Source organism: Jaculus jaculus, chromosome 1, assembly GCF_020740685.1.
Source record: "Jaculus jaculus isolate mJacJac1 chromosome 1, mJacJac1.mat.Y.cur, whole genome shotgun sequence".
NCBI classification, from domain to species: domain Eukaryota; kingdom Metazoa; phylum Chordata; class Mammalia; order Rodentia; family Dipodidae; genus Jaculus; species Jaculus jaculus.
In genome coordinates this window covers 280399875-280426215 of record NC_059102.1, presented here as the reverse complement: position 1 = coordinate 280426215, position 26341 = coordinate 280399875, and the positions used below count along the sequence as shown (strand labels likewise).

The 26341-nt window shown below is 37.4% G+C and overlaps 1 protein-coding gene across 2 annotated transcripts in view; it reads left to right on the top strand.

The window, feature by feature from the left end:
• The window catches only part of Nek7 (NIMA related kinase 7), a 163383-nt gene that overhangs the window by 72423 nt on the left and 64619 nt on the right, over positions 1-26341 (top strand). For both annotated transcript variants that reach the window (XM_045138193.1, XM_045138188.1), the window contains exon 3: positions 16756-16896. In XM_045138193.1, coding sequence (XP_044994128.1) covers positions 16756-16896 — 141 coding nt within the window. The remainder of the gene's footprint in view (positions 1-16755; positions 16897-26341) is intronic.

Sequence of the window (26341 nt, the reverse complement as noted above, 5' to 3'; positions counted from 1 at the left end):
ATTTAAAATCATAAACGTCATCATGTGGGATTAGCACCTTATGTTCATTGTTTTTCATGAAAACTGTCTCTTGAGTGTAGGGAGATTGAAGAATTTACTTTGGAGACACAGCATCCTCATAACTGCCAGGCATGGTGGTGCTTTCCTGGAATCATAGTGCCAGATGCCTGGGCAAGTTGGCTAGCTAGACTAGCTGTTTTTGGTAAACTCCAGGTTCAGTGAGAGATACTGTTTATTAGTCAGAATTCTCTAGAGGAACAGAACTCATAAAATGAGCAAGTGTTATAAAGAGGGTTTATGAAAGTAGTTTATAGGAATAAGCTGTACAATAGCTGCCTCCAGGATGAAGAATAGGAGTATCCAGTAGCTGCTCATCGACAAGTATGGATGCTTCAGCAATCCCAATCTGGCACTGAAGGTTGAGTGTTCCTGGAGAGTTGCTGATCTTCAGTCCATGTTAGAAGGCTGATGCAGCTGGGTTCTGAAATTTAAGAAGGATATCACAAACAGGGTGCATTGACAAATTGCGTGACTTAGCAGTGCAGAGAGCCTGGCAAAAGGCTCCATCATCTCTTGGACCTTCTTTATATATAGTCTACCACCAGAAGGGCTTCCTACTCAGAGTGAAGGTCTTCCTCACTCGATCCTTCTTGGAAACACCTTTAAAGACTTGTCCAAGAGATGTTCCTCTTAACTTGATTTGTAATCGGATAGCGTGATAAAGTTGACAAGAGAATTTAAACATCACACTTTGCCTTAATAAATAAAGTGGAAAGCATTAGAAGACATTTAATATTGATCTCTGGCCTCCATATATACATGTATGTGCAGCTGCATACATATGTGTGTGCATAACACACAAACACATAAACAGTACAAAAAGCAACAACCACAACAGAAAACTTTTCAGTGTGATAATTGAGGCTATTAAAACCAGAATATCTCTATTTTTGGACTTTGCCATTTCATTATAACTCTTGTCTCCCAAGAGTGACCCAGACCACCCCTCCTAATTATCACTTTCCTGGAATAGCTCAAACCACCTGTCAGATTATCACTTCCTTGAAGTGGCTATACCCTGAGGCAAGGCGACTGCCCTTCTCAGGCTTTCCCTGAATAAAGTCTGTCTCTGATGTTGAGCAGAGTCTTCTCTCTCATTTAATTCTTGCCCCCCCTCCACACACACAGAGGCCTTCTACAATCTTCAATATATTCTGGTGGTATTGCCCTGGTTTTGCTCAAATGATAGTCTTAAGTATTGGAAGACTTGATAGAAGTTCTTTTAACTGAAATAGGTTTAGGATCCTTCAGGTAAACAGGTACTCATGGCACTACTTTCATAGTACCTTTCTTATACCAGTGAACAGTATGAATTTCAGAGAGTACATATGGTGTGGTTTCCAAACTATCCTATCTGTAAAATCCTTTTGTCTTTAAGCATCTGTTGACTTATCCCTGAAGTACAGTTCTGAAGACTGTCTTTTTTGTTTATGTGAAGTTTCTCATATTACACTCCTTCTTTCCCTCTACTTTTTATCTATCATTCAAGGTTCACATAAAATGCCATCTCTGCCATGGGACCTTGTCTGAATACTTGAATTTCTATTCTGGGATTTCAGGCACCTTTGTGTCATTTTTATACAAGCATTTTCCCTATCTCTTTTTTACTATGTTAAAATCTTCTTGTGTGAAAGGACTGTCTTATTTACCTTCGATGTCCTGTAGAACTTCACACTTAACATGTAATAGGAATAAGAATATATAGTGAAAATACGTCAGGAGCTCCTTAAAATGGACATACTTAATGAGCTTTTACATTGCTTCATTGCTTCATTTTTTTCTACCTGCTGGAATTATTTGCATTAAGAGACCCTTTAGTTGAAAGGAAAGATAGGACTTTAATTTCAAGAAGATTTTAAGTCTGTCTTTTTTGCAATAGGTATAGTTACATGACCAAGATTGTAATAAACAGCTTATATCAACTGTATTTCAAGTACCCTTTCACACATATGGGACACACTATTATTTCTTATTATATTGTTTCTAGCAAAACAATAAAAGAACACCTATAAAGATTAGATGATTGTGAAGTTCACAGTTTTGAAGAGTCCTATGTTTCAATGAAAAAAAAAGAGCACTTTTTTTTTTTTTTTTTTTTTTTTGCCTCCTACTGATTCAACAACCCAGAAAGGTCAGAGTGGCAGTAGTAGGCAGACAATGAAAGTAATTATTTTCTTATGAGAAACTAGACTGGCAGACAGTATAAATTTAAAAATTATATAAATGGCTCTAAATTTCTTCTCACATTCTTCCTTTCATTTATACCTCCTGCTGTGGGAAACCTCTCTCCCTGTTAGAAGAAATAGGCAAGTGCCATTCCAGGCTCTAGCAACCTTGTATCATGTGGGGGGAAGGGAGAATATATATATATATATATTTTTTTTTTTCTCTACTGTTTCGAGACTGATATTGTGAGACAGTGAAAGAAAGATTACCTGACAAGAGCTTATAGACGTTACTGCTTATTAAGTCTTTGAAAAATGTTACTGCTCTTGGTAGCATTATTTTAAAAGACTGGGAAAGGACATCCTCTGCTCAGGGTTGACAACCTTCTTTTGTTTTGTTCCACACCATTGGCCTGAATCATGGGGGTGATATGGCAACATATGGTTATCAGTGACTTCTTTCACTTTTGTAATGCTAATATAAGCCTGGGCATAAACAGAACTCTAAAAACCTTCACCTTCTAAGTGTCAAATACCAATTCTCTGTTATAATGATGAGTGATGTAGTCTTAGCATGTCTTTTCTTTTTCTTGTTTGAGATGGATACTAGACACTTCTAATGCATAATATGTGGTTTCCTTTTTTAGTACAGTATGAATTCCTTTGTTTTTTAGGTTTATATAGAATGTGAAATTTATGTGTTATTATTATTATTATTTGTGTGACTGTTCAATTCTCATGAACTTGAAGAGAATTTATTTTCAGTTAGCTCTTTGCCTTCTCTCCCCGTTCTTCCCTTGGTTCCACCCATTAGAGGGAAGTGAATGGACGTTTTGACTTGAGTTTTGTCTTGGATATTTTCATTGCCTTTGGACTCTTACTTGCAAAACAATACAGTTACTCCCCCACTTTATTTAAGACTTTGTAATAGGTGTGACAGAAAAAGTAACATAGTAAGAGACTTAATTTCAAACAATGTAATTTTTTCATTTTTTTAAATTTGTGCGTGCAAGAGAGAATGGGTGCACCAGGGACTTCAGCTGCTGCATATGAACTCCAGATGCATGTGCCTCCTTGTGCACATGTACAGCATTGAGTGCTTATTTCTGGCTTACTTGGGACCTGCAGATTCAAACATGAGTTCATAGGCTTTGCAGGCAAGTGCCCTAACGGCTAAGCCATTTCTCCAGACCAATTTCAAACAATGTAATTTATTAAAATAAATAATTTTTCCCAAGACAAAAATATCAATATGTAGTCCAATCTGTCCTTAAATTCAGGAACCTCCAGCCTGAGCATCATGAGAGCTGGGATTACATGTTTGCTCCTCCATGCCTGACACAATTGGATACCATTTAGAAGAAAAAAAAATACAAGGATAACTCTTACTTTATATTCAACAATCAATTTCAGGTTTATTGAAGAACTACTATGAAAAGAAAATTATAAAAAAATTATAGAAGGAAAATACAGGAGAAAATCCTCAGAAAACAGAAGGCTTTGTAAAATAGGATTAGCCAAAATTATTGATAAATATGGTACAATAAAAGAACTTTTATTCATGAAGACATCAAAAAGTATGAAAAGATATGCTATACAATTAATATTTATAACACCTTGTATTTATAACACCTAGTAACAAAAGATTCAGAACCTGACAAAAATAAATGTTTCTTATATAACAGTATGACAAAGATAAGCATCCTGATAAAAAGATGGTTGAAATGTCTGATTAAGTACTTCATTAAACAGGAATGCAAATGACCAATAAAATATAAAAAACATGCTTAACCTCCTCCTCCCTTAAAAAAAAAAAAAAAAAAACCTTTTGTTAAACCTATTACCTCACATATGCTAGGCAGGTGTTATACCACTGAGCTGTGTCCCTGATCTTTAGGTCCTTAATCCATTTGGAGTTGATTTTAGTGTAAGGTGAGAGAAATAGGTCTAAATTCAGTTTTATACATGTGGTTATACAGTTTCTGGAGTACCATTCGTTGAAAATATGTGCATTCTTGGCTCCTCTGTCAAAGGTCAGGTAGTTGTAGTTGCTTGAACTCAGGGCTAGATCTTCTGTTCTAGTCCATTGATCTGTGTCTGTACCATGCTGTTTTTATTACTATATAGCATTGTAGTATAACTTAAAATCAGGTATAGTGATACCCCCTGAAATAACAGTGAGATTTTGCCTTTAAGTCTTAGGAGTTTTCTGACAGCTAGTGACTATTTTGCTTCATAGTTTTTAAGTGGGGAGGGCACATCCTGTTTTCATATAAAGTTAAATATAAAATGTTTATCACAGCTCAATTCTAAGCATTTCAAGATTGATTTTAATGGTGATGAGAACCTGAGGTAATAGCTGAAAGACAAGACTACTACCCTGATCTGTACATAGAAAAATACTCTTGTGCTAGAGAGACGACTCAGCATTGAAAGGTGCTCGCTTGCACAATCTGGTGGCCAGGGTTTGATTCCCCAGTACTCTTGTAAAGCCAGATTCACAAAGTGAAGCATGCACCTGGAGTTTGTTTGTAGTGGCAGGATGCCTTGCATACCCATACTCGTTCTGCCTACTGCCTCTTTGTCTCTGTCTCAAATAAATAAATAAATAAATAAGTCATTTTTTTTCTTTTTTGGTATGAGTATATAGACTGTCCCTTGAAGCTTTGTGGCATTGCAAGCTTCCATCCCTTAGGATTTTTGTATGTTTACCATGTAGCAAGTTCAGGGTCTAATTAGTTATCATTGTGGGCACTCTGTGGTAGGTTCTAATGAATGGGTAAAGTTTTTGGACATGGTCACTGTAGTTCCTTCTTCTTTCAGTAGTCATCCAGAGTTGTTCTTTAGGTGACATGGTTCATTTTGCTTGGTTCCTTTGAGGAATTCACTTTGTAAAGGTACATGTCACATAACATTGAATATGAACTGCTATTTTGGAAGTCCTCATAGCAATTTAGATATTCTAATCTCATTGTAGCAGTTTGTTTCACTGGTTAAGCACAGGAGAATGATCAGTAGCTTTTTTGAGGGAAGAAGCTTTTTGCCATAGTTCAGATTCATGAACCTTAGTAAACTTGCTGTTTTCCAGTAGTTTCCTCCTTTAATCCATAAGCTTCCCACTCATTTCCCAAACTCTTTTCCTAATTTTCTCCCCTTAATCCCCCAACCTCACTTGCAGCTAATACTCATGCTTCTTATTTCTTCTAAAATCTTTGAGTCTCCTCAAACTTTTCTTGCCCAGACCTACTGCTTCATGTGACTCTAACTTTTTAAATTAGAAACTTTAATAAATGTTCAAAATCCAGAATTTGCTTGTGACATCTAATTAGGCACATGTATTTTATTGTGCTGTGCTCATATTTGTTCCCTATTATCCATCATCCCCCTTCCTTAACATTAGCTTCCTTTTCTTTTCACATTGTTTTCTGTTTTTTAAATCTAGGTCCCACATGTGAGGGAGAGCATGTGATATTTGTCTTTTCTTTTCCTTCTTGGTAGCCTCTCTATCTTACTGGAATGTCTAATGTTTTTGTAATGCCTCAGACGCTCAGGTAGAATCCAGTACATCCATGTAGTGACTAAAGCTAGAAACAGGAATTTTATACCTCATGCTTAGGCATTTTCCTGTTCTCGTGATTACCCCTCCTAGCTAGTGCATGAGCTCAGCCTCCTGCTCCCAAGTGGCACTCTAGTTCACAGTCTTGTCTCTTGGTGCCTGATTCCTGCCAGTCCCTTCTTTGCATTGCAGCAGGAGCTAACTTGATTATATTCCTTTCCTTAGTCCTTTTCACTTCTTCTTGTGTTGGGGATGAATTCTACATTTTTATATGACTTAGAAAACCTGTGTTACCTGGTCACCCTTTACGTTTCTAGTTACATCTATTTTGTTCCTTATTTTGGACTCGGATTTAGCAACATCTTGACAATAGCATGTCCACTTTTGTCTCCAAATCTTAAGTGGTAGGGGTTATGGTCTCAGGTGGTATTCAAGGATATTTTGTCACTATTGGAATATAATGACCCAAAATACTTACTGTATTTTATAAACATGGTTCAACAAAGGAGACTCTAGGGGCAATATTACAGTAGAGGAAATAGATAATTTAGAAGACAATAAAATGATTTCTCAAAGAAAAATAATGATTATGGGTCATTCCTTATACGAATGTTCTTGCAGTAAATAAGAATATATTTTTTAGTATTGTTCTTACACTGTCTCCTCATCCCGTTTATGTGGTGGGGATTGAGGGCTTTGCACACACTAGGCAAATGCTCTGCCACTTGATTACACCTCTAGCCCTTTTTGTATCTTTTCTTTTATTTCATGAGAGAACCACATTAAGCTGCTCAGGTTGGCCTTCAACTCACTCTGCAGCCCAGGAGTACCTTGACCTGGGAATTCTCCCACTGTAGTCTTCTAAGTTGCTGAGATTACAGGCCTGAGTGACCAGTCTGTCTTGTTCTCACTTACCATATTTTATATAAATAAGTAGTTGATAATGAGTACCGAGCAAGTACTTGTAAAGTAGGTAATTATCTTTGAGAGTTACAGAATTTACTTTTTCAGCTAAATACAGATACACTTATTTATGTTATATCTTGTGAACTTCAGTTACTTAGGGTTATTTTAGGAAAAGATCATATGGGATTATACACTACTAAGAAGGCTGTCAAGTGAGAAGTGATTACAAAATATTGGAAGTGTGACTGAGTTATGTTCGATTTCAGATTAACTGTTCATGTCTACATACTTAGGGGTAAGTATTCCTCATATTTCAAAGGTAGTTACTTGAGAGTGAATATTGAGAACAGTGTGGATTCTCTGTCTGCTTCTTGGAATTTCTATTTGAACAGTGTTCAGAATGATGTGGCAAAGATGAAGCTAACATGAATCGAACTACCATTGTCTTATTTTTGTGTGTTCCAACTTAATTTGGAACTGACTTGAAAATTTAAGATATAGTATATATTAAAATTACTCTACTTTTGAGGGTGAATTTGACATTTGACAATAGTCCAAAGTCATTTAGAGCTTTATATACTTTGTGAATAAAATTCTTTTTAAAAAATGAGACACACTGCTTAATTAATACTAATAATGTTTATGTGGTTCACAAATTAGTTCTGTTTACAGTTCTATAACTAGAATTTCAGACATATCCTTCAGAGGTAGAAAGTGTTCTGGGTAGGAATTAGCCTTTCATGATGGCTGTTGTGAAGAGCAGCATTCAATGTATTCGTTGCTTTGTTAGAAGTCAGTAGTTATGAGAAACTCTAGGGACCATCTGGAATACATATGGCTTCAAGGACAGACAGAATTATAAAGTAAGACACTCTTCCAAAAGATCAGGAGCTGAGGACATAGCTCAGAGGTAGAACACCTGTCTAGCAAGTAGAAGGTCTTAAGTTTGATCTGCCTTCTCCCCTCAGGCAGTCAGTGGCACTGTTTGTGTTGAGGAGCTGGAAGGAAATAGGGTTACTGTTCAGGGTGGAGACACTGAGCATGGGCTCTAACGTCAAATTTCCTCAGATGAAAGGCTGCTTCCCCCTTTCTAGTTGGTGGGCAATTTCTTTACCTTCTATAAGCCAGTTTTCTTGCCAATAAGGGAGAAGAGTAAGTTTTACCTCAGGGCTGATGTGGAGCTTTCTTTTAGTATATTGCTCAGTACCTAATTAATCTTTATTAATGATAATGGTAACAGTGATAGCATGTGGTCACTGATGTCTCTCGTTTGTTTAGCTTTTTTAATATTTTATTTAAGAGAGAGAGAGAGAGAGAGAGAGAGAGAGAGAGAGCGAGCGAGCGTGAGTGAGCATGCAATGGAGGGAGGGAGGGAGGAAGAAAAATGAATAAATATATGGGTGCACACCTGGGCTCTTGCCCCTGCAATGAAATCCAGACACATGAACCACTTTGTGCATCTGGCTTTATGTAGGTACAAGGGAATTGAATCTGGGCAATCAAGCTTTGTAGTAAAGTGCCTTTAACCACTAAGCCATCTCTCCAGCCCATTTAAAAAGTATTGTCATTTATTTGAGAGTGAGGTAGAGAGAGAAAGGAGAGAAAGAAAAAGTTTTTTTTTTTTTTTTTTTTTGAGACAGGGCTTCATGTAGCCCAGGTTGATGACCTGCTCTTTGTAGCTTTCTCTGTAGGTTTCAAATTCCTGGTCTTTTTGTGCTGGGTGTACAGGTGTCTGTTATCATTCCTGGCCCCAATTATTACCTCGACCCACAGATTTGTCACCTGCTATACTAAATTGTTTATTCATTGCATTTTTATTATCTACCGTCTGTCCAATCTGCTTCTCCTTTAGCTTCTTCCAGTAAGTCTATCTAGGTGTTACAGCCAAGAGTTTGTAATGCTTGGTTTCTCTCTATCCCTCAGTCTTCATTTTAGCTCACTGGCAAATCTCTTGACACTTCTTGATAGCACCCCTTCTCCTCTTACTATAACTTCTCAGGGCAAGTCCATTCCCTTCTGCCAAGTCCTCTTGCTTCCAACCATGCTCTACTCATCTTCCTTTCCAGTTCCTTTTCCGTATCTCCTTGTGATTTATTCATGTAAAGTGTGTATTAGAACATGACGCAGTGCTCCTTGGCCTAAACCCCAAATCCTCACTCTTATCAGAGCCTGGAGTTATTTCCTTAGCTCTTACCTCATTAAACTTAAGCTGTATCACTGTCTGCCTTACCTTGCTCAGTTCCTCTAGCCCTGGTTTTCTCTTAATTCTTCCTTAAAAATATCAATTCACTTTGCTTTTTTAGGCTTTGCAGGCAAGCACCTTAACCACTGAACTCTCTCTCCAGCCCCAGAATAAATGTTAATAAATACTATTGTCTGTATGTAACCATTTTATTTTTGTGTTACATATTTGATTGTGAACTCCCCATGTTAATATTTGTGGACAAATGAATAAACTTAAATTCCTCCTTTGCTCTCCAAGTTTGTCTTTTCAAGAAGAAACTTGTATTTCTATTCTCAAATATAATTTTGCTAGGTATAGCTCATCATACTTAGTGGGAAATGTGGGAGATAGGAATGTCTTTGGCATTGATAAATTAACTTGTTTATGATAACTTAGGAGAAAGATAGAGCATTGAAAGTGACTTAGGTTGGAAATATAACCAGTGATTAAATATGACCAATACCAGGTCTGGTCATTGTTAGGCAATGTGTGTGAGCTTGTTTGGTCACTCATTTTCCTATGCTGTAGTGAATTTTCTCCTTTATTTGATAAAAAGCTAGTGATAAGGACAAATGACATGTTTGAATTGATGTAAGCCTATAGCACTTATGAGTATTTAGTACTATACTACTTTTAAAGTGGTTACATTTTAGGGCAGTGCTTTTTCAAGTTGGAAGTAGCACAGATATTTAGCCATTGCTGACACATAACTAACTTTTCTTTTGGTTTCTAGTGAGGTCTGTAGAATATATCACAGAGTAATGGTAGATTTTATTAGAAAAGATGTTCTGATTTGTGTAGTTTGAGGTGAGTAGTATGTTTTTAAAGAAAATAACAGGCTATAGGACAAATATCATTGTTAAATAAAATTAAGGGACATTTCACTGACTTTTTACTTTAAAATTTTTGAGTTCAATAATTTTACTATAAAATATAAACTAGTTTATTACTTTAAGTAAGTGGTAAAGTAAAAATCACCAATAAGGGAGGAGAAGGATTTATAATAATGATAAAAATCTTATTAGTGGTGCTAAATATTATAATTAATACTGGCTTGTGTATTAGATCACTGGTAATACCACTAGGAATTATCAGGATTCAGTTTTCTCTGTGAGGAATTTACTGAGTCTATGCTGTGACTCTAAGTTTCCCACAGAGAATTATCATTACAGTGTCTTCCTGAATTACCTTATTGCTCAGTAAATGTGCTTGCCTTCAAGTTTCAAAGCAAATTGAAGAAATTAATTTAATCTTAGTAAGTTATTAATTATTGAAATAGGTCAGTGCCACACAGAATGCATCTTATTTTACAATGAAAAGTATTCACCTGAAGGAAGCACCGCTGACATGGACTGTACATGTGGGCGGTAACTGCAATTGCTGCCATTAGCAAGATTAGGTGTGAATGCTTAGAGTGTAGTCAAGACAGTAAACATCTGCTAGTGAGAACCCAGAAGATTTAACTTAGAACATACATTCCAGTGTTTAATTTCCATTTCCATATGTGATTTTTGAATGTTTTGTTTGTGAATTCTAAGAGTTCTTTTTTAGTATAGGCTATTAGTAAATATATATCAAGAGTGTAAACTTAATAATTTACCATAGAATGTAATGTGAGTGCTTCTAAGATCAGATTTAATTATGTCCATTAAATAAGTTGTAAATATTTAATAGCAATAAGTAATGTGATGTTAAAAAGTACCTATGTATGCCTATACATATGTTACTCATGCTAGTTATATTTTTAAAAAAATATTTTATTTTTTTATTATTTATTTGACAGAGAAAGAGGGAGAGAGAGTGAGAGAATGGGCGTGCCAGGGCCGCTAGCCACTGCAAACAAACTCCAGATGCATGCACCCCCTTGTATATCTGGTTAATGTGGGTCCTGAGGAATCAAATCTGGATCCTTTGGCTTTGCAGGCAAATGCTTTAACAGCTAAGCCATCCCTCCAGCCCTCATGCTAGTTATATTTTGAACTTCTTCCAAAATGAGTGTTTGAAAACCTTTATATGGGGGATGCAGACTTTATTTATTTATTAATTTTAAAAGATGCTGTGCTGAACTAGTGATGCCTTTTCCCTTTTCATTTGTAATGGAGAACATGGTTGCTTAAACTCTTTGGTTTATGGGCATCTTGTTATATAAGTAGTGGGCTAAGCTCTTTTCATTCATGAATTAGGAGGATATTCCAGGTGGCAAGTGGAATATCCCAGTTGGAAAACCTAGCCAGTGATTGGGTGATACATGGAACCCCTATTCAGTATGCCATTTGCATATGTGGAGTCTAGGAACATACGATAGAGACACACAGAGAGAGCAGAAAAGAAAATCCAGGTTGAGAGTAGAGAAGAGTTTTAGTCTTTATGAAAGCCTGAGTTTATTAAAGGAGGATCTGTGAACAAGGTGGCCATCTTGTGAGAAAGAAGTGCTGCAGATTCATCACTGCTGACACTCTTGGGGAAGGAACAAACTGAAAGTGACTGAGCACTTGTCTGGTTTTATCTTTGGGCATTCATATTCATTACCTCTCTCAAATGCAGTTCTTTCAAGTACGCTTCCTCTGTTTCATGAAAGCATAAAACAGGTGCTTGCTCAGATCAGAATGAATTTGAAAACCAGAATTTGAGCTCAGGCCCTGCTGACTTACTCCAGAACCTTTTCCATGTGGTTCTATGAAAACACAGTGGATTCTTTTGTAAATCTATGTTAGATCAGGCTTTCTAACAAGATTGATAGGAAGTGTGGCATTCAGTGCTTTTCTCATTCCTCTGATAGGGTCTGTCATTCATGGAAAGTCTTGAATGTGGGCTGGAGGGATGGGTTAGTGGTTAAGGCAGTTGCCTGTAAAGCCAAAGTACCCAGGTTCAATTCCCCAGGACCCATGTAAGCCAGATGCATAAGGTGTGTTGCATGCATCTGGAGTTTGTTTGCAGTGGCTGAAGGCATTGCTGCACTATTTTCTTTTTTTATATTTTTATTTTTATTTATTTTTTTGAGAGTGACATACAGAGAAAGAGGCAGATAGAGAGAGAATGGGCACGCCAAGGCCTCCAGCTACTGCAAATGAATTCCAGATGCATGCACCCCCTTGTGCATCTGGCTAACGTGGGTCCTGGGGAGTCGAGCCTCAAACCGGGGTCCTTAAGCTTCACAGGCAAGTGCTTAACCACTAAGCCATCCCTCCAGCCCCTGCTGCACTATTTTCTATCTAGCTTTTTATATAATAAATAAATAAACAAATAAATAAATAAATAAATACCATGAATACCTATAAATGATAAATAAGAAACAAATGAGGGGATTGAGGTTGTAGCTTTGTGGTAAAGCACTTGCCTAGCATGCAAGAGTCCCCGGGGATTAATCCCTAGTACTGAAAAAAAAAAAAAAAAGGCTGGAGAGATGGTTTAGGAGTTAAGGCACTTGCCTGTGAAGCCTAAAGACTCAGGTTTGATTCTCTAGGTCCCACGTAAGCCAGATGCACATGGTGCCACATGCATCTGGAGTTCGTTTCCAGTGGCTAGAGGCCCTGGTACTCCCATTCTCACTCTCTCTCTCTGTCTTCCTTTCTGTCTCAAATAAATAAATAAATATCTTGAACACATCTGTTGGGAAACTGTTAGATGCACAGGCTTTGAAGAACTGGTGTTCTTTACTTTCCACTGCCCTGGTTTCTGTACTAGATTGTGATTATAGCCTATCCATAGTTACTGTTGTGCTCTGTGTACGTAACAACTTTCAAATACAGTCACTTAATGATTATTTATCTACCTAATGGCATCTAGTTATAAAGCTAGCAACTTGGTCTCTGCCTTTGGGATGCTCAGCATTTCAAACAGGAACAAATACACATGCCTAAGCAAATAATTAATACCTAGGACCTCTTTATAGAATTGAATAGCTGTTCTCAGTTGCTCTGACTGGGCCTAGTACATAAACTGTGGAGATAGTTAAAGATGACATTCTATACATACTAACAATGGAACCAAGTTTCAGGAGTAGTTATGGTTTACCACATGTAAAGAGAGAAGTTGTTCATAGGATATGGGAACAAGCAGTGTAATGCCATCAAGAGACCAAAGCTCATGGAGACCAAAGTTGCAAAAGTGATCTTAAAAGCCCAATCCCCTGCATATGGCATCATTATCCTCATTTCATAGTGGAAGAAACTAAGTAAATTTTACTTTCATAAAGGCAAGAGTTGAAGATCCACTAGGTGATACATTTCAAATCCCAAAGCAGAGAACAACACTGGTATTGCAAAAACCAGAAGACTAAGATTCACTTGACACTATATTGAGAATAGCAGAAAGTCAATTTAAGTGATTTTATTTGGCTTCTATTTCATTTTTCTGCCATGTCATTTTATTTCTAGTATAACTGAAAACATTAGCTTATGTGGATGTATAAGGGCAACTGGGCATCACTGAAGAAGGAGAATATTAGTCTTTTCTAATGATAGTTCTTTAGTGGACCTCATTTGATGATATTATCTTTTATTAAAACACTAATATAATGCTACCTGTTTAATTCATCAAAATGAAGTATGGCATTGACTGTAATATCATGTAATCATTACTGAAGTATAATGTTACCTGCCCCATGGTCTCCTTAAGGGGACCTCATCTTACACGAATTTATTTTTATACAAATTGCAGTGTGACCGAGAGACCCAAGGGTAGTTGGAGATGTGCAGCTATGCCCCTTCTCATGTCAGCTCTCCACATCTTCACTCAGTGACAGGACATGGGAGCAGATGAGACAAGCTGTCATTCACCCACACTGCCCTTTGAAGATAGACCATGGGGGGAAGAAGGTGCCGCAAATGGGCTGTGAAGTTTACATACACTGCCCACTGTTAAACAGATTACGTCTAATGAAGTGTCTAATGCTCAGGCCATATCAACCTAATCCTTGGTGGCAGTTCATCCCTCAACTGCCAAAATACACCGCCCTCTGGCCCTCTCGCGCCACTCTGGCCGCCAAGCACAGGGAGGTGCCCAGTCTTAATAAACCAAGACAGTGTGTGATCTGACATGCAAATGTAGGTCATTGCATATGTAAATGTGTGATTACAAACCTGGATGCCAAAACACATTAGTGAGACTTTGCTCTCAGCATGCGGTTGTCACACTGCCTTAGCAATTCACGCTAATATTTGTCAGTTACTGTGCAGACAGAAGATGGGATTCCCAGTCAGATTTCAAGTAGATGGATTATATGATGGAGTTCCTAATGATGAAGCTGTATTTTACTGTTGGGACTGACAAGGCTTCATCAAGAGAAAGAGTTGTCTTTGCGTAAGGGAAAAGAAGGCATTCTAGTTCCTTGTTGCTCCAGACTGTTCTTGTATGTGGTGTGTGCACATGCATGCATGGATAGTCTTTTAATAGTCAGGTCATTGGAAAGTACACTAGTCAGGCCTTAGTGGAATGACATGTTTATTCATAGTTAACTCATAGTTAGAGAAGGTACAAAGGGTGGGAAGAAGGCAGGAAAAGGTGTGAACATATGTATTCACCAATAATTCAGGAATCTTGAATATTTTAGGAAAATGCATGGACAGTGAAGCCCATACTTTACATGGAGCCTTTACAAAAAGAGTTTGAGCATATGAAAAAATTGCTGTCCATTAAGCATATCTGAGAAGTGGTACTTTGTAAAATTGTTAAATAGTGTGATTTTTTTTTTGTCTCAGTTAACAATTAAAAAGCCAATTGTAAATGGATAGCATAATGGCTAAGTGATCATTTTTTTCTTTATGGTGTTCAATTTAATTTTTATTTTAATCTGTTTTCTCAAGTTTTAAACAATAAACTTGAAATTTAAAGTATCTTTGCATTATCATAATTAATGTCAAGTCTTATTGTAGTTGATTTTCAATGGCAGAACAGGATGAGCTTAATATTTGGGAATCAGCTAGACATAGGTATGATTTGATATGATCTGCATCACAAGTTACACATGAAAACTGAATTGTTTGAGACACTAAATTGTAATATGTAGGGCCTGTTAAAATAGCACCAAAATGGAACCTTCTATTATTGTCGTAATTGATGTTGCTACTGTGATTATTTTATGATCATAACAATTACCTTAAAGAAACAAATTTGTGAAGTTTATGTGTTTTGTTTTTTTTTTTTTTTACGTTTAAAGAATGGTATCTTTTTTGAAAATTGTATGGACTTTCATTAGAAGAAAACAATCTACAATAACAGAAATTATTGCTCTCTTTAAAAATCTATTTTATTTATTTATTTGACAGAGAGGAAAACAGAGAGAGAGAGAATGAGAATATGGGCATGCCAGGGCCTCTAGTCACTGAAAATGAACTCCAGATGTCTGTGCCCCCTTCTATCTGGCTTATGTGGGTCCTGGAGAGTTGAACCAGGATCCTTTGACTTTGCAGACAATCACCTTAACCACTAAGCTATTGCTTCAGCTCTAATGTTGTTGTTTTTTTTTTTTTTCCTTTTTTGAGAAAAGTTTCTCAAACACAGAAGAATTTCACAGGTTTTATAAGCATAATATATGAAGTGAAATTAACAAGACAAAATGTTCCTAGGGGTTAAATTTCTGCTCATATATCAAAATAGCATTTTAAATAAGACTAGGGCATGGAATTATCAGGCCTACCAAAAGTTCACTTGATGGCCTAGAGTTCAACTTGAATTTAATGTGTATATGAACTGATACCATCTTTGAATGCATTAGTAGGTCTTTAATTCTCAGCTTATTAGAGGGTGTGCTAGTCAGGCACTGCTAGACTGTCATGCTTACTTGCAGTCAGTGCATAGAGCAGGAAGTGAGTAAGGCGGTATCATGGAAAGGTTCACTCACTAATAATTTAGAATTTTATATATATATGCCCCAGGTATATTTACCAAAAACGAGATAAGGGGATATAATAGCTAATACTATTTTATTATGTTTTACATAGGTAGAGTTGCATGAGGGCCATAAGGAGCATAGAAAACATTTCTTGGATGTATGTTGCATTCTAAGCAAACTGCAAGTAGTAGACAGTTAGTGTTTATAACTAAACGAAAGAATCACTGGCTGAGTCAGTGAGCAAATAGATGATTAAAGGAAAAGGAAGGAGGCAGTGGAAAAATTGTGTAAGTTAAATATTGTCTCCCATTAAGGACTCCAACTGTGTCACTTCCCAGATAAGCTGGAATTGTGTATTGCAACCCAGTGTAGGGCCTCTTCCATGGATTTGGGCAAGGATTTGGAGAACAGAAACCATTTCACATTCATCTGTTTCCCCAGTAGTAGGTAGAGTACTTTGTACATACTAAGTACCCCCTCCCCTGAAATAAAAGAAAGTTAGTTAAAAATATAAGGGTATTTTTTCCCAAAAGACAATACTGTCATATTTAAAAATGCTATAGTGTGATAATATTCTCCCTGACACTGGGATTATTAATTCACTAGTTGTACAAGTTTAATAACTATCAGGATGTTAGAAATATTTTTATGTATTAGTGATAGGTTAGACTAAGTGAATATAGTCCATTTTAACTTGAGGTTTACTGAGACTGGAGATGCTCTGTAGACTTTACCCAATCTACAGGAGCTTGTAACCCAAGATCTCAAAATCCTACCTCCTCCCCCTGGTTCCTTCCCTTGACTAATACATTTCTTAGCTTTCCAGTCTTACATGCATATTTAATGTTGACTACTTTTCCTCTGCAGATGTTACTGTCTGTTTAGTTAGCTGCTCTATCCTCAGCGTCTCAGAATAATGCCAGGTGTTGAGTAAATATTCTTGAGTTTTACATGATCAGTGATTTTGTGTATACTGGGTGATTGAAACTTTCTCTGGCATGTTAAATTACAGAAGGCCTTACGACCGGATATGGGCTACAATACATTAGCCAACTTCCGAATAGAAAAGAAAATTGGTCGTGGACAATTCAGTGAAGTTTATAGAGCAACCTGTCTCTTGAATGGAGTACCAGTAGCTTTAAAAAAAGTGCAGGTAAGATGATTTTTATTCTCTGGATCAATGTCAAATTATCTTGTATGAAAATGTGATAGAGAAAAATTTTCTGGGATGATTTTGGGCTCTAACAGCAAAAGGAATGAACATTGTATTTAAAAAAAAACACCATTGTGTGCAATAGGGAGTAGGAGTTAACTTTTGTGTTGTTATTCTTGCACAAGTGCCATGCTAATTCTGTCTTGTTCCAATTGTAGTGTGTGTGTGGCTTATGCACACATAGAACATACCTGGTGGTTGAAACATTTCTTCTAGGCTGTGCAGTGTTTTGCATATTTTTCTCCCATGACCAACTATGACTGGAGAGATGGTGGACAAGCTTTCATGACTGGGTTCTAAGAGGTAAAATCAACTTGTCACCATTACTTTTAACTGGACATTCAGGTTGAATGTCCTGGCTTAAGATTTGTATCTATAGTTTCAATAATAAATTAATTCACAGCCAGGTGTGGTGGTGCACACATTTAATCCTAGCACTTGGTAGGCAGAGGTAGTAGGATTGCTGTGAGATCGAAGCCATCCTGAGAGTACATAGTGAATTTCAGGTCAGCCTGGACTAGAGCTAGACCCTACCTCAAAACAAACAAACAAACAAACAAACAAACAAATACATAAATAAATGAAATTTATTCACAAGGGCCTGGGGTAACAGTTCAATTGGTCAGTTAGTGAAACACTTGCTATGAAAAAGCATGGCAATATTTCTGATTTGTTTCTGTTGCTTTCTTAGAATGAATGATCATGTCATCACTATGGTATGCTTGTCTCTTTGGCTTCTCTATAGTCTTCACCTACCTCTTCATGAACTTCTAAAGTAACAGCCATTGTTCATGTTTGGCACTTTTTTTTCTTTTTGGTTTTTCGAGGTAGTTTCCTACTCTAGCTCAGGCTGACCTGAATTCACTATGTATATCTCAGGGTGGCCTCAAACTCATGGTGATCCTCCTACCTATGCCTCCCGAGTGCTGGGATTAAAGGAGTGTGCCACCACGCTCGGCTATGTTTAGCACTTTTGAACTGTGTAAAAGGGAAGCAAATGTGTGGCCTACATTTTTTTTTTTTCTCCCAACACCACATCAACTTGTACTGGTGAACTCATGTTACTATGGCTTATCCTCCCTGCTGTGTGGTTCTTCCTGCTTTGCTAGTTAGGTTGTTTGCAGTTTACTATTGTAAACAATACTTTAATGATAATTGTGTGTATCCTTCCTGGTATGCATGCAAGGAATTGCCCCTTATTTCAAAAGTGGAGAAAATGGGCTGGGGAGATGGCTTAGTGTTTAAGGTGCTTGCTTACAAAGCCTAAGGGACCTCCGATTTGTTTCCTGAGTACCCATATGAAATAGATGCACAAAGTGGCACATGCATCTGGAATTTATTTCCAGTGGCTACAGGCCTTGGCATACCTATTCTCTCACTGTGTGTGTTTCTTTTTGTCTTTTTCTCAAATAAATAATATGCATTTTTTTTTTTCTTTTTAAAAGTGGAGAAGATGAGCCATAGGGTTTTTTTCTCGAGCTTCCTTAGTGTACTTTCTCCTGAGCAGCTTACAAGCATCACAGTCTTGAAGGCTTAGGCAGGAGGATTAAGCTACACAGTGAGATCAATATACTAATGCAGATATTACTATTTATGAAACACATGACATTCATAATGAATTTTTACAAAAGAATTCTTTAATAATTTTTTAGTGATAGATATATCTGATCACTAAGGAAAATTAAAAAAAAATTAGTGACATGATATCTTCCAGGAGGAAAAGAGTCTATAGCAATTATATATTACATCCTGTGGCATGGATTCTTGATTAAATAAGAGGTCACAGAATGGAAACATCAGTTTTAGCAGTTGCTGTTTAAGTCAAGCTAGAAAGGTGAGGGCTTGGGACAAGGCTGGAAATGTAAACAGTAGGCAAATCAGATTCTTTTTTTTTGGGTTTTTCGAGGTAGGGTCTCACTCTGGCTCAGGCTGACCTGGAATTCACTATGTAGTCTCAGGGTGGCCTCGAACTCTCGGCAATCTTCCTACCTCTGCCTCCTGAGTGCTGGGATTAAAGGCGTGCACCACCACTCCCAGTTCACTGAAGATTCTGAAACAGGGTATTAATCTTCAGATTGCAGTATTTTCATCTGCAGTTCAAAACTCCACTAAGAATGTCATGGAGTGAAAAGACTTCCTGACACTTGCCAGAGGTAGTGGAAGCCAGAAGATAGACCCATGGAATACTGGGGCTGTCTTGCTCATTTTTCACTGTTTTCACCGATTGCAAGTATAGAAAAGGAGCTGGGCTCAATTCTCTCCAGTGATTATTTTTTCATTGCAGAACCTTGTTAGAAATAGGAAGAAAGGTGGAGAAAGGAAGAGGGGAGGGAGTGCTAGTGGGAGGAAGAACACATGCTCTCTCAGGTGTCTTACAGCATGGTCTGGATTGTTCTCATTATACTTTTCTTTCTGTTGCTTTAAAGTGTGAGGAAGCCTGAGTGAGTTTTTGTGTGTGAATGTCTGTCCTTCTCAAATGTCCCCTCTGATTTTAACTGCCTCGGTTTTGCCTCAGATTCTTGTAAGAATTTACAGTTTATTTTGTGGATTTTTCTCTTTCTTGTTTTCTTGGTTTAATGTCAGTATTGTGGCATCTCTCAGTTAAATATAACTTCTTTTAGAAAAGAGAAATGATGGTATAAAGCTATACTTAGCTTATTTAGTGAGTGAACAATATTTAAAGCCTTTGTGAGGAAAAATGTATTTGCATTTCAGATGTTATTGATTTTTATTATACTTGTGTTGAACAAGAAAAACTGCTTCTTCCATTTAAAAATTGCTTCCTCAGTTTAAAATCTTTCAAATTTTGTTAACTAAATGATATCCTTTTGTGATGATTCACAATGCAAGTGTTCAAATATTCCCAAAGAACAAAATATTGAACTTTAAGATCCTATCACCTAAGAGCTGTTCCTAGCTGTTGAGGTCCTTTCTGAATGCTATAGGTGTGCTTCTCTGCAGAAATACTGCTTTCACAACTGACTGACTTGATTTCAGATTCCTGTTGGCATGCTGTAGGACTACTGTCTTATTCTGGAGCTTAGTTTCTAGTGCCCTTCCTTACTTTCCTACCAGCTTGACTATTCTTTGTAAGTGGAAAGAAGCATGTGTGTACTGAAAACATTACTTCCTGAAATCACAAAGAGATTGGAAAACCTAAAACTATAACCAATCTTTTTAGGAATTTATTTCCATACCATCCTGATTTCTTTGTAAAAATTAAGATGGCCTTTTAACTAATGTAACAGTTTTTAATTTCTATCGAGTGATTGTTCTTTCCTATCTTCCTGCTTCACTCCTTTACTGCTTCCCTTTCTGCTGACTGTTCAATTAATTCCACCAGTGTTTATTGATTACTTAGTGTTATTGGTCAGTGTAAGGCTTTGACACTAAGATAGATGCACTAGGGTTTAATGAGACTCTGATGGTAAATGGTGATTCAGCAGCAGCCTATGGAACACACGCATAAGTGAGAGGGCAGGGCAGCTTTCCCAGGAGTGTCCTGAGATCCGACCGGCTGTACTTCATGCTGAAGATTATTGAAAAGTTGTTTGCTTCTGCTGCCTGCAGTCTGTTGATTATGCTTGGTTCACTGACTAAAGCTACATAATTTGAATTGATTTTTATTATTTCAATCTAAAGGCATATTGGTATGGGTGATTTGAATATTATGTTCTCCATTGGCTCATGTGTTTGAATACTTGGTTCCCAGCTGATGGCAATATTTGGAACCTGTATGAAGTAGAGACTTGCTGGGGGAAGTGGCACACTGGTGATAGGCCTTGAGTTTTCACAGCATGACCTGTGCCGCTCCTGGCTATAGTGTGAACAGCTCTGCTTTATGGAAATGCCTTCATGGTTTTATAAACAAAACTTCCTCTTGAAACTATAAGACAAAATAAACCCTTTTCCTTCCTAAAGTTGCTTCCCAAACGTTTTCATCTGGCCTCTGGCAGCTGCATACTCTTATGTGTACCCACATATAAATGAATGTGCTTACATACATGCACATACAATACACACATGCACATGCAAAAAATTGGTTGTCAGTGGTGGCTCCTTCCATAGTACACAGTTTGATTTTAATGTATTCATAACATCTCTAGCCACATACTGTCTGTCAGTGCTCACCATGACTACTAAATGTATCTTATAACTCTTATTATTTAATCTCTGTATACTTCTTCTGAATTTAGAGTTGCTAATGGTATAAATTAAAATTAGGAAGTATTTATAAAGATAATTCATACCAATATTTTCTAAATTAGAGAATTTAGTAAAGTGATGCTGGGCATACTTGAAAAGGTAACTTAGGCTTTTATCTTAAAAGTTAAAATTTCTTAGTATGCTTATGTTCACAGTCTTAAATCATTTTATGCATTAAAATGTAGCATTGTTTTAGTCTCATTGAATAGTTAGCAACATTGTGGTGTTAAAGTTGTAATCATTATATCCACTTTATGCCATGTTTCTACATTTGGCACAAATAAATTGCTAATATTAAAATGTTTAAATGATACCATGGCTATCAATGGCACAGTACTGTCCTTTGTCGTCTCATGCTTCTTTGTTTCAAGGTAGAGTCTCATTCAAACCCAGACTGACCTGGAATTCACTATATAGCCCTCAGGCTGGCCTTGAGCTCACAGCGATCCTCCTACCTCTGCTTCTCGAGTGCTAAGAGGCGTGTACCACCATGCATGTCTGGGTTTTCTTAGGGTGTTTTAGAATTTGTTTTCTTTTGCATCTTATGGTACCTTATGGTTATAACTTATGCTTATACATATTATGCATTTATAGGTTTATCTTTAAAGTTATAAACTTTTTTTTTAATTTAATTTATTAGTTTTCTTTTCAGTAAATACAGGCAGTTTGGTACCATTATTTAGGCTCATCTGTGATCTACCCCCTCCCATTAGACCCTCCTTGTTATTGAAAATGGGTCGTGCATTGTGGAGTTAGCCCCCAGTTTTTAGTATGATAAATGTCTCTGAAAATCATGACCCAACATGTAACTCTTTCCGCCCCCTCTTCCGCAAGATTTCCCTGAGCCATGTTGGGTTCATTTTTGGTCTGCTTCAGTGCTGAGGTGTTGGGGGCCTCTGAGGCTCTGTAAAGTTACAAACTTTTTAATATATTATTGTATTTTATTTTTGTTTATTAGAGAGAGAGAGAGAATGTGCACAACAGGGCCTCCAGCCTCTGCAAACGAACTCCAGATGCATGTGCCACCTTGTGCATGTCGCTTACGTGGGTCCTAGGGAATTGAACCTGGGTCCTTTGGCTTTGTAGGCAAATGTCTTAACTGCTAAGCCATCCCTGCAGCTTGAAAGTTATAAACTTTTCTAATGTCTAGGCCCAGTGAGTAAATGTAGTGAAATAACTTTTTAATCTATAGTCCAGGGGGTTTTATTATGTTTATTTATTTATTATTGCATGCTACTATATGTGGACACAGTAGTTAATTTCAACTTTTTTTTTTTTTTTTGGCAAGATGGACAGGAAATCATAGTATTATAGTTCAAAAAAGGAAATGACTTTGTACTAGGACAGCTTTCTGGATAGAGTATAGCCAAGGCTTCTCTGGTGTTGTAAAATTTAATTTGTTGCAAGAAGGTGAGAGTTAGTCATCTTTATAGCAGTACTAGGGGAGTTCCAGGAATATAGAAAAGCAGGACCAAGGCTCCTGTATGGAGGGTGGTTTAGAGTAGCCTTAGCACATCCTGTGATCTCAGTGAAGGGACTTGGACTTTGGAGGGATTGTTTGTAGGCTGTGGAAAGAGGCTTATTGGTATATGTTGTTATAAGGGGTCTATAAGGCTAGTGACCTTTTTTTTTTTTTTTAAAGATTTATAGACTGCTATGTAAAAGTCTGGATTCATCTTTGTTACACAGTTAGATGTAAACTGATAATTACAGATGTTTAACTGTTAAAGATTGCTTATACTGTGAATAAAAATGAAGATACGAGATTTTATATATTTGGTAAACATTAGTCAGAGGACTATATAACAGTAAGTGAAGGGAACATTTATGTCTTCCACATTGGAGGTAGGCTTGAAGAGACGGTGCCTTATATACAAACAGTTTTTCATTGTTCATGCCTAGTCTTTGAATGCTGTCACAACTCTTCCCACTGTAAGGTGCTCTTTTCTTAAGTTAGGCCCAGTGGAATTAGACACATTTTCACCATGTCCACTTCACACCATGTTCCATACCAATAGTCTCACACTTCTCAGTTTTGAAGACAGTGTTAACCTTATCCCTTGATGCTGGTCTGCATGACTTCAGTCCCTTTTGCTCATTTTTTTTTTTTTTTCTATCTGATTCCCAGTCCTGGGTTCTCTCCAGTGTGTATTTCTTTATTTACAGGCAATCACTTTTCCAGATTAATTAGTCAAGAAAGGTTAAGATTATTTCTGGGAGACACACTAATTTCTTTTTTTTTTTTAATTATTTATTTATTTATTTGAGAGCGACAGACACAGAGAGAAAGACAGATAGAGGGAGAGAGAGAGAATGGGCGCGCCAGGGCTTCCAGCCTGTGCAAACGAACTCCAGACGTGTGCGCCCCCTTGTGCATCTGGCTAACGTGGAACCTGGGGAACTGAGCCTCGAACCGGGGTCCTTAGGCTTCACAGGCAAGTGCTTAACCGCTAAGCCATCTCTCCAGCCCCACTAATTTCTTAAGAAGTATATACTTAACACTACCTACTTGAGTATATTCTAAAGACATTGTAATAAACCCTCAAAGCAATTAGTATAGGTGTATGCTGCCTGGAGTGACAGTTAAGCTGAACAGCTCAGCGCCTCTATTTTGACAGATGATTTTTGCTATCAGTGTGCCTTCATGATGCTGCTAACCTAGCACACCTTCCCTAACTTCTGTGCATTGGAGCACACTTTTCTGCCTTTTTTTGTGCCTTTATTTTTCAGCCCCTCATCAGCCACCCACCATTGTTTATAGATACAACCAGTGTGTTTTCTGTTGAGGTTTTCAAACTTGCCTCTCCTATTTAACTGTGAAATCTTGCTTCTCTAGATGTCTTTTCTATTACCTTCAGAAAGATAACTTTCACAATATCTTTCCAGAAAACAACTGGATGAAATTTACTGGTGGACTCTCAGGAGCTGATCACTATATTAATACAATATAAGCCTGTTAAGTTAAAAGCACCTTTTTAGAAACACCTTTTCATATCTTTAATTTCATAACAGTTATGGAATAATTCTTGACATGACAGGTGTCTAGTTCTGGCCAATCACTTTCCAGGTCCTTAGGGATTCTTTGAGAAAGAAACTGGGCCCTATCTTTTAATTCCTAATTTAGGTGTGCTGGTGCCGTGCAGTGAAAGAAGACGACTGACAGACTTAGGGTAGGGACTGGGTGTTAGAGGAAGCACAGTTTCTGGTACTGGAATGGGGCTCTTCCTGGACTCTCCTGGTTTCATTGCTACCTTACTCCACGTAGTTGCTCTTTGTAGAATGCTGTTGTGTTTCTGTGGGGAGGGCTGGCAATAGAGGTGAAGTATTGGGAAGTTGGCTCAGTGATTATAATTTATTTGTTTTTTGTTTTTTCGAGGTAGGGTCTCACTCTGGTCCAGGCTGACCTGGAATTAACTATGTAGTCTCAGGGTGGCCTTGAACTCACTGTGATCTTCCTATCTCTGCCTCCCAGTGCTGGGATTAAAGGTGTGCGCCACCATGCCCGGCTTGATTATAATTTTTATCTTTGGAGACCATAGCCCTTAAACCATACATTTTCAAATCCTCAAACTCATTTTCTACCTCTTCAAGTAAAATAGGTTTTGGATGGGAACGGTCAGCAGGAAAGAACAGGAATTTTCAGAAAAGCACCAAAAAAGAGTATTGAGACCTCCCCTTAATAAAAGTTCCTGGAGTCTGGTTGGTCACTGAGCAGTTTGAATAGAAGGATTGCAGCATCTTTCTGACGAGGTAGAGGCCTGGCCAGGTGGGGGGGGCAGTGGGGGCGGTGGAGGGGGGAGATTAAAAGGGATAGATAAGTGGTAAACACAGAGGCATATTTAAGTGTGAGAGAGACAGGAGTAAAGACTTTTCATAAGAGAAAACTGAGCTACTCACTTAGGGATAAGCTGTTCAGTTATTTATTCAGGTTTTCTGGTAAGGCCAAGGGGTGGTTTCTACACAGATGAGGCTTAAAGTGAGGTAGGTGTGTGTGTATGTATGTGTGTGGGTGTGTAATATATGTTAATTTCTTTGCAACATTTAACATTTTACTTTTTTTTGGTAACATTTTGACGCTTATCATTCTAGGGGTTACATTAGTTAACCTTTCTCCTTGCTGAGACAAAATAACTGACAAAAATGAAATTAAGGGAGGAAGTGTTTAACTATTTCAACCTTCAGTTCCAGGTTCCAGTCCATTATGATAAGAAGGCATAGTGGTAGGTACTGGTCACATTTAGTCCAACAGTGAGGAGGAGTGCTGTTGTTCAGCCAGTCTTTGTTCTTTTTATACATTTCAGGATTCAGCCTAGGGGGATAGTGCTGCCCACAATTAAGATGGCTCCTTCCACCCCACCTAGCCTAATCAAGAGAATTCCTCAAAGGTGATTCTGGATCTTGTCAATTTGACAGTAAACTTAAGCCATCAAAGGGGTACTTTTATTAAGTTACTTGAAGAATTGTGTTTCTTTAAGATATCTGGTGTTAACTTTTGATTTTTTTTTTTTTTAGCCAAATTTTGTCAGAACTTGAAGATGACAGAAAACTTATCAGTCAGTAGTACTTTGTAACCATTGCTAATAATTTGGTTCTATGAAAGAACTTGGTAGAGCGGGGGGGGGGGGCAAAAAACTTTCTGAAGGTTTTCTTGTGCATTTTATGTGAAATTCTCTGATTAAAAGTCCATTTTTTTTTTGCTTTCTGTTGTTTTCTCTTGCTCATGAAATTATCAGGAACTTTGAATCTATACTGAATAATGACTGATTCTAAAGAATCAGTCTTGCTGATTTAGAGAAGGATAAGCAACTGGGACATTTTCAGTTCATCATGTTTACAATTGCATTTAAATCAGAATTTGCTTATTTTTCCAATGCTTATGGCGTGGTTTTTGATAGTGTTGGAAAATTTAGTTAAAATAAAATGTAATTCTCAGTTGAATTAAAGATTTATGATTTCTGTGTAGCATGTGTATGTGTGTTTTAGTATGTACATAGGTAAAGAGATAGGAGTTCTTACACATATCATGGTCTCAGGATACACTGTTTTTAAAAATATATTTCTCAACCAAAAAATTCATTTGGTGCCAGAGGAATGGCTTAGTGGTTAAGGCATTTGTCTGTGAAGCCAAGGGACCCAGGTTTGATTTCCCAGAACCCACATGAGCCAGATGCACAAAGGA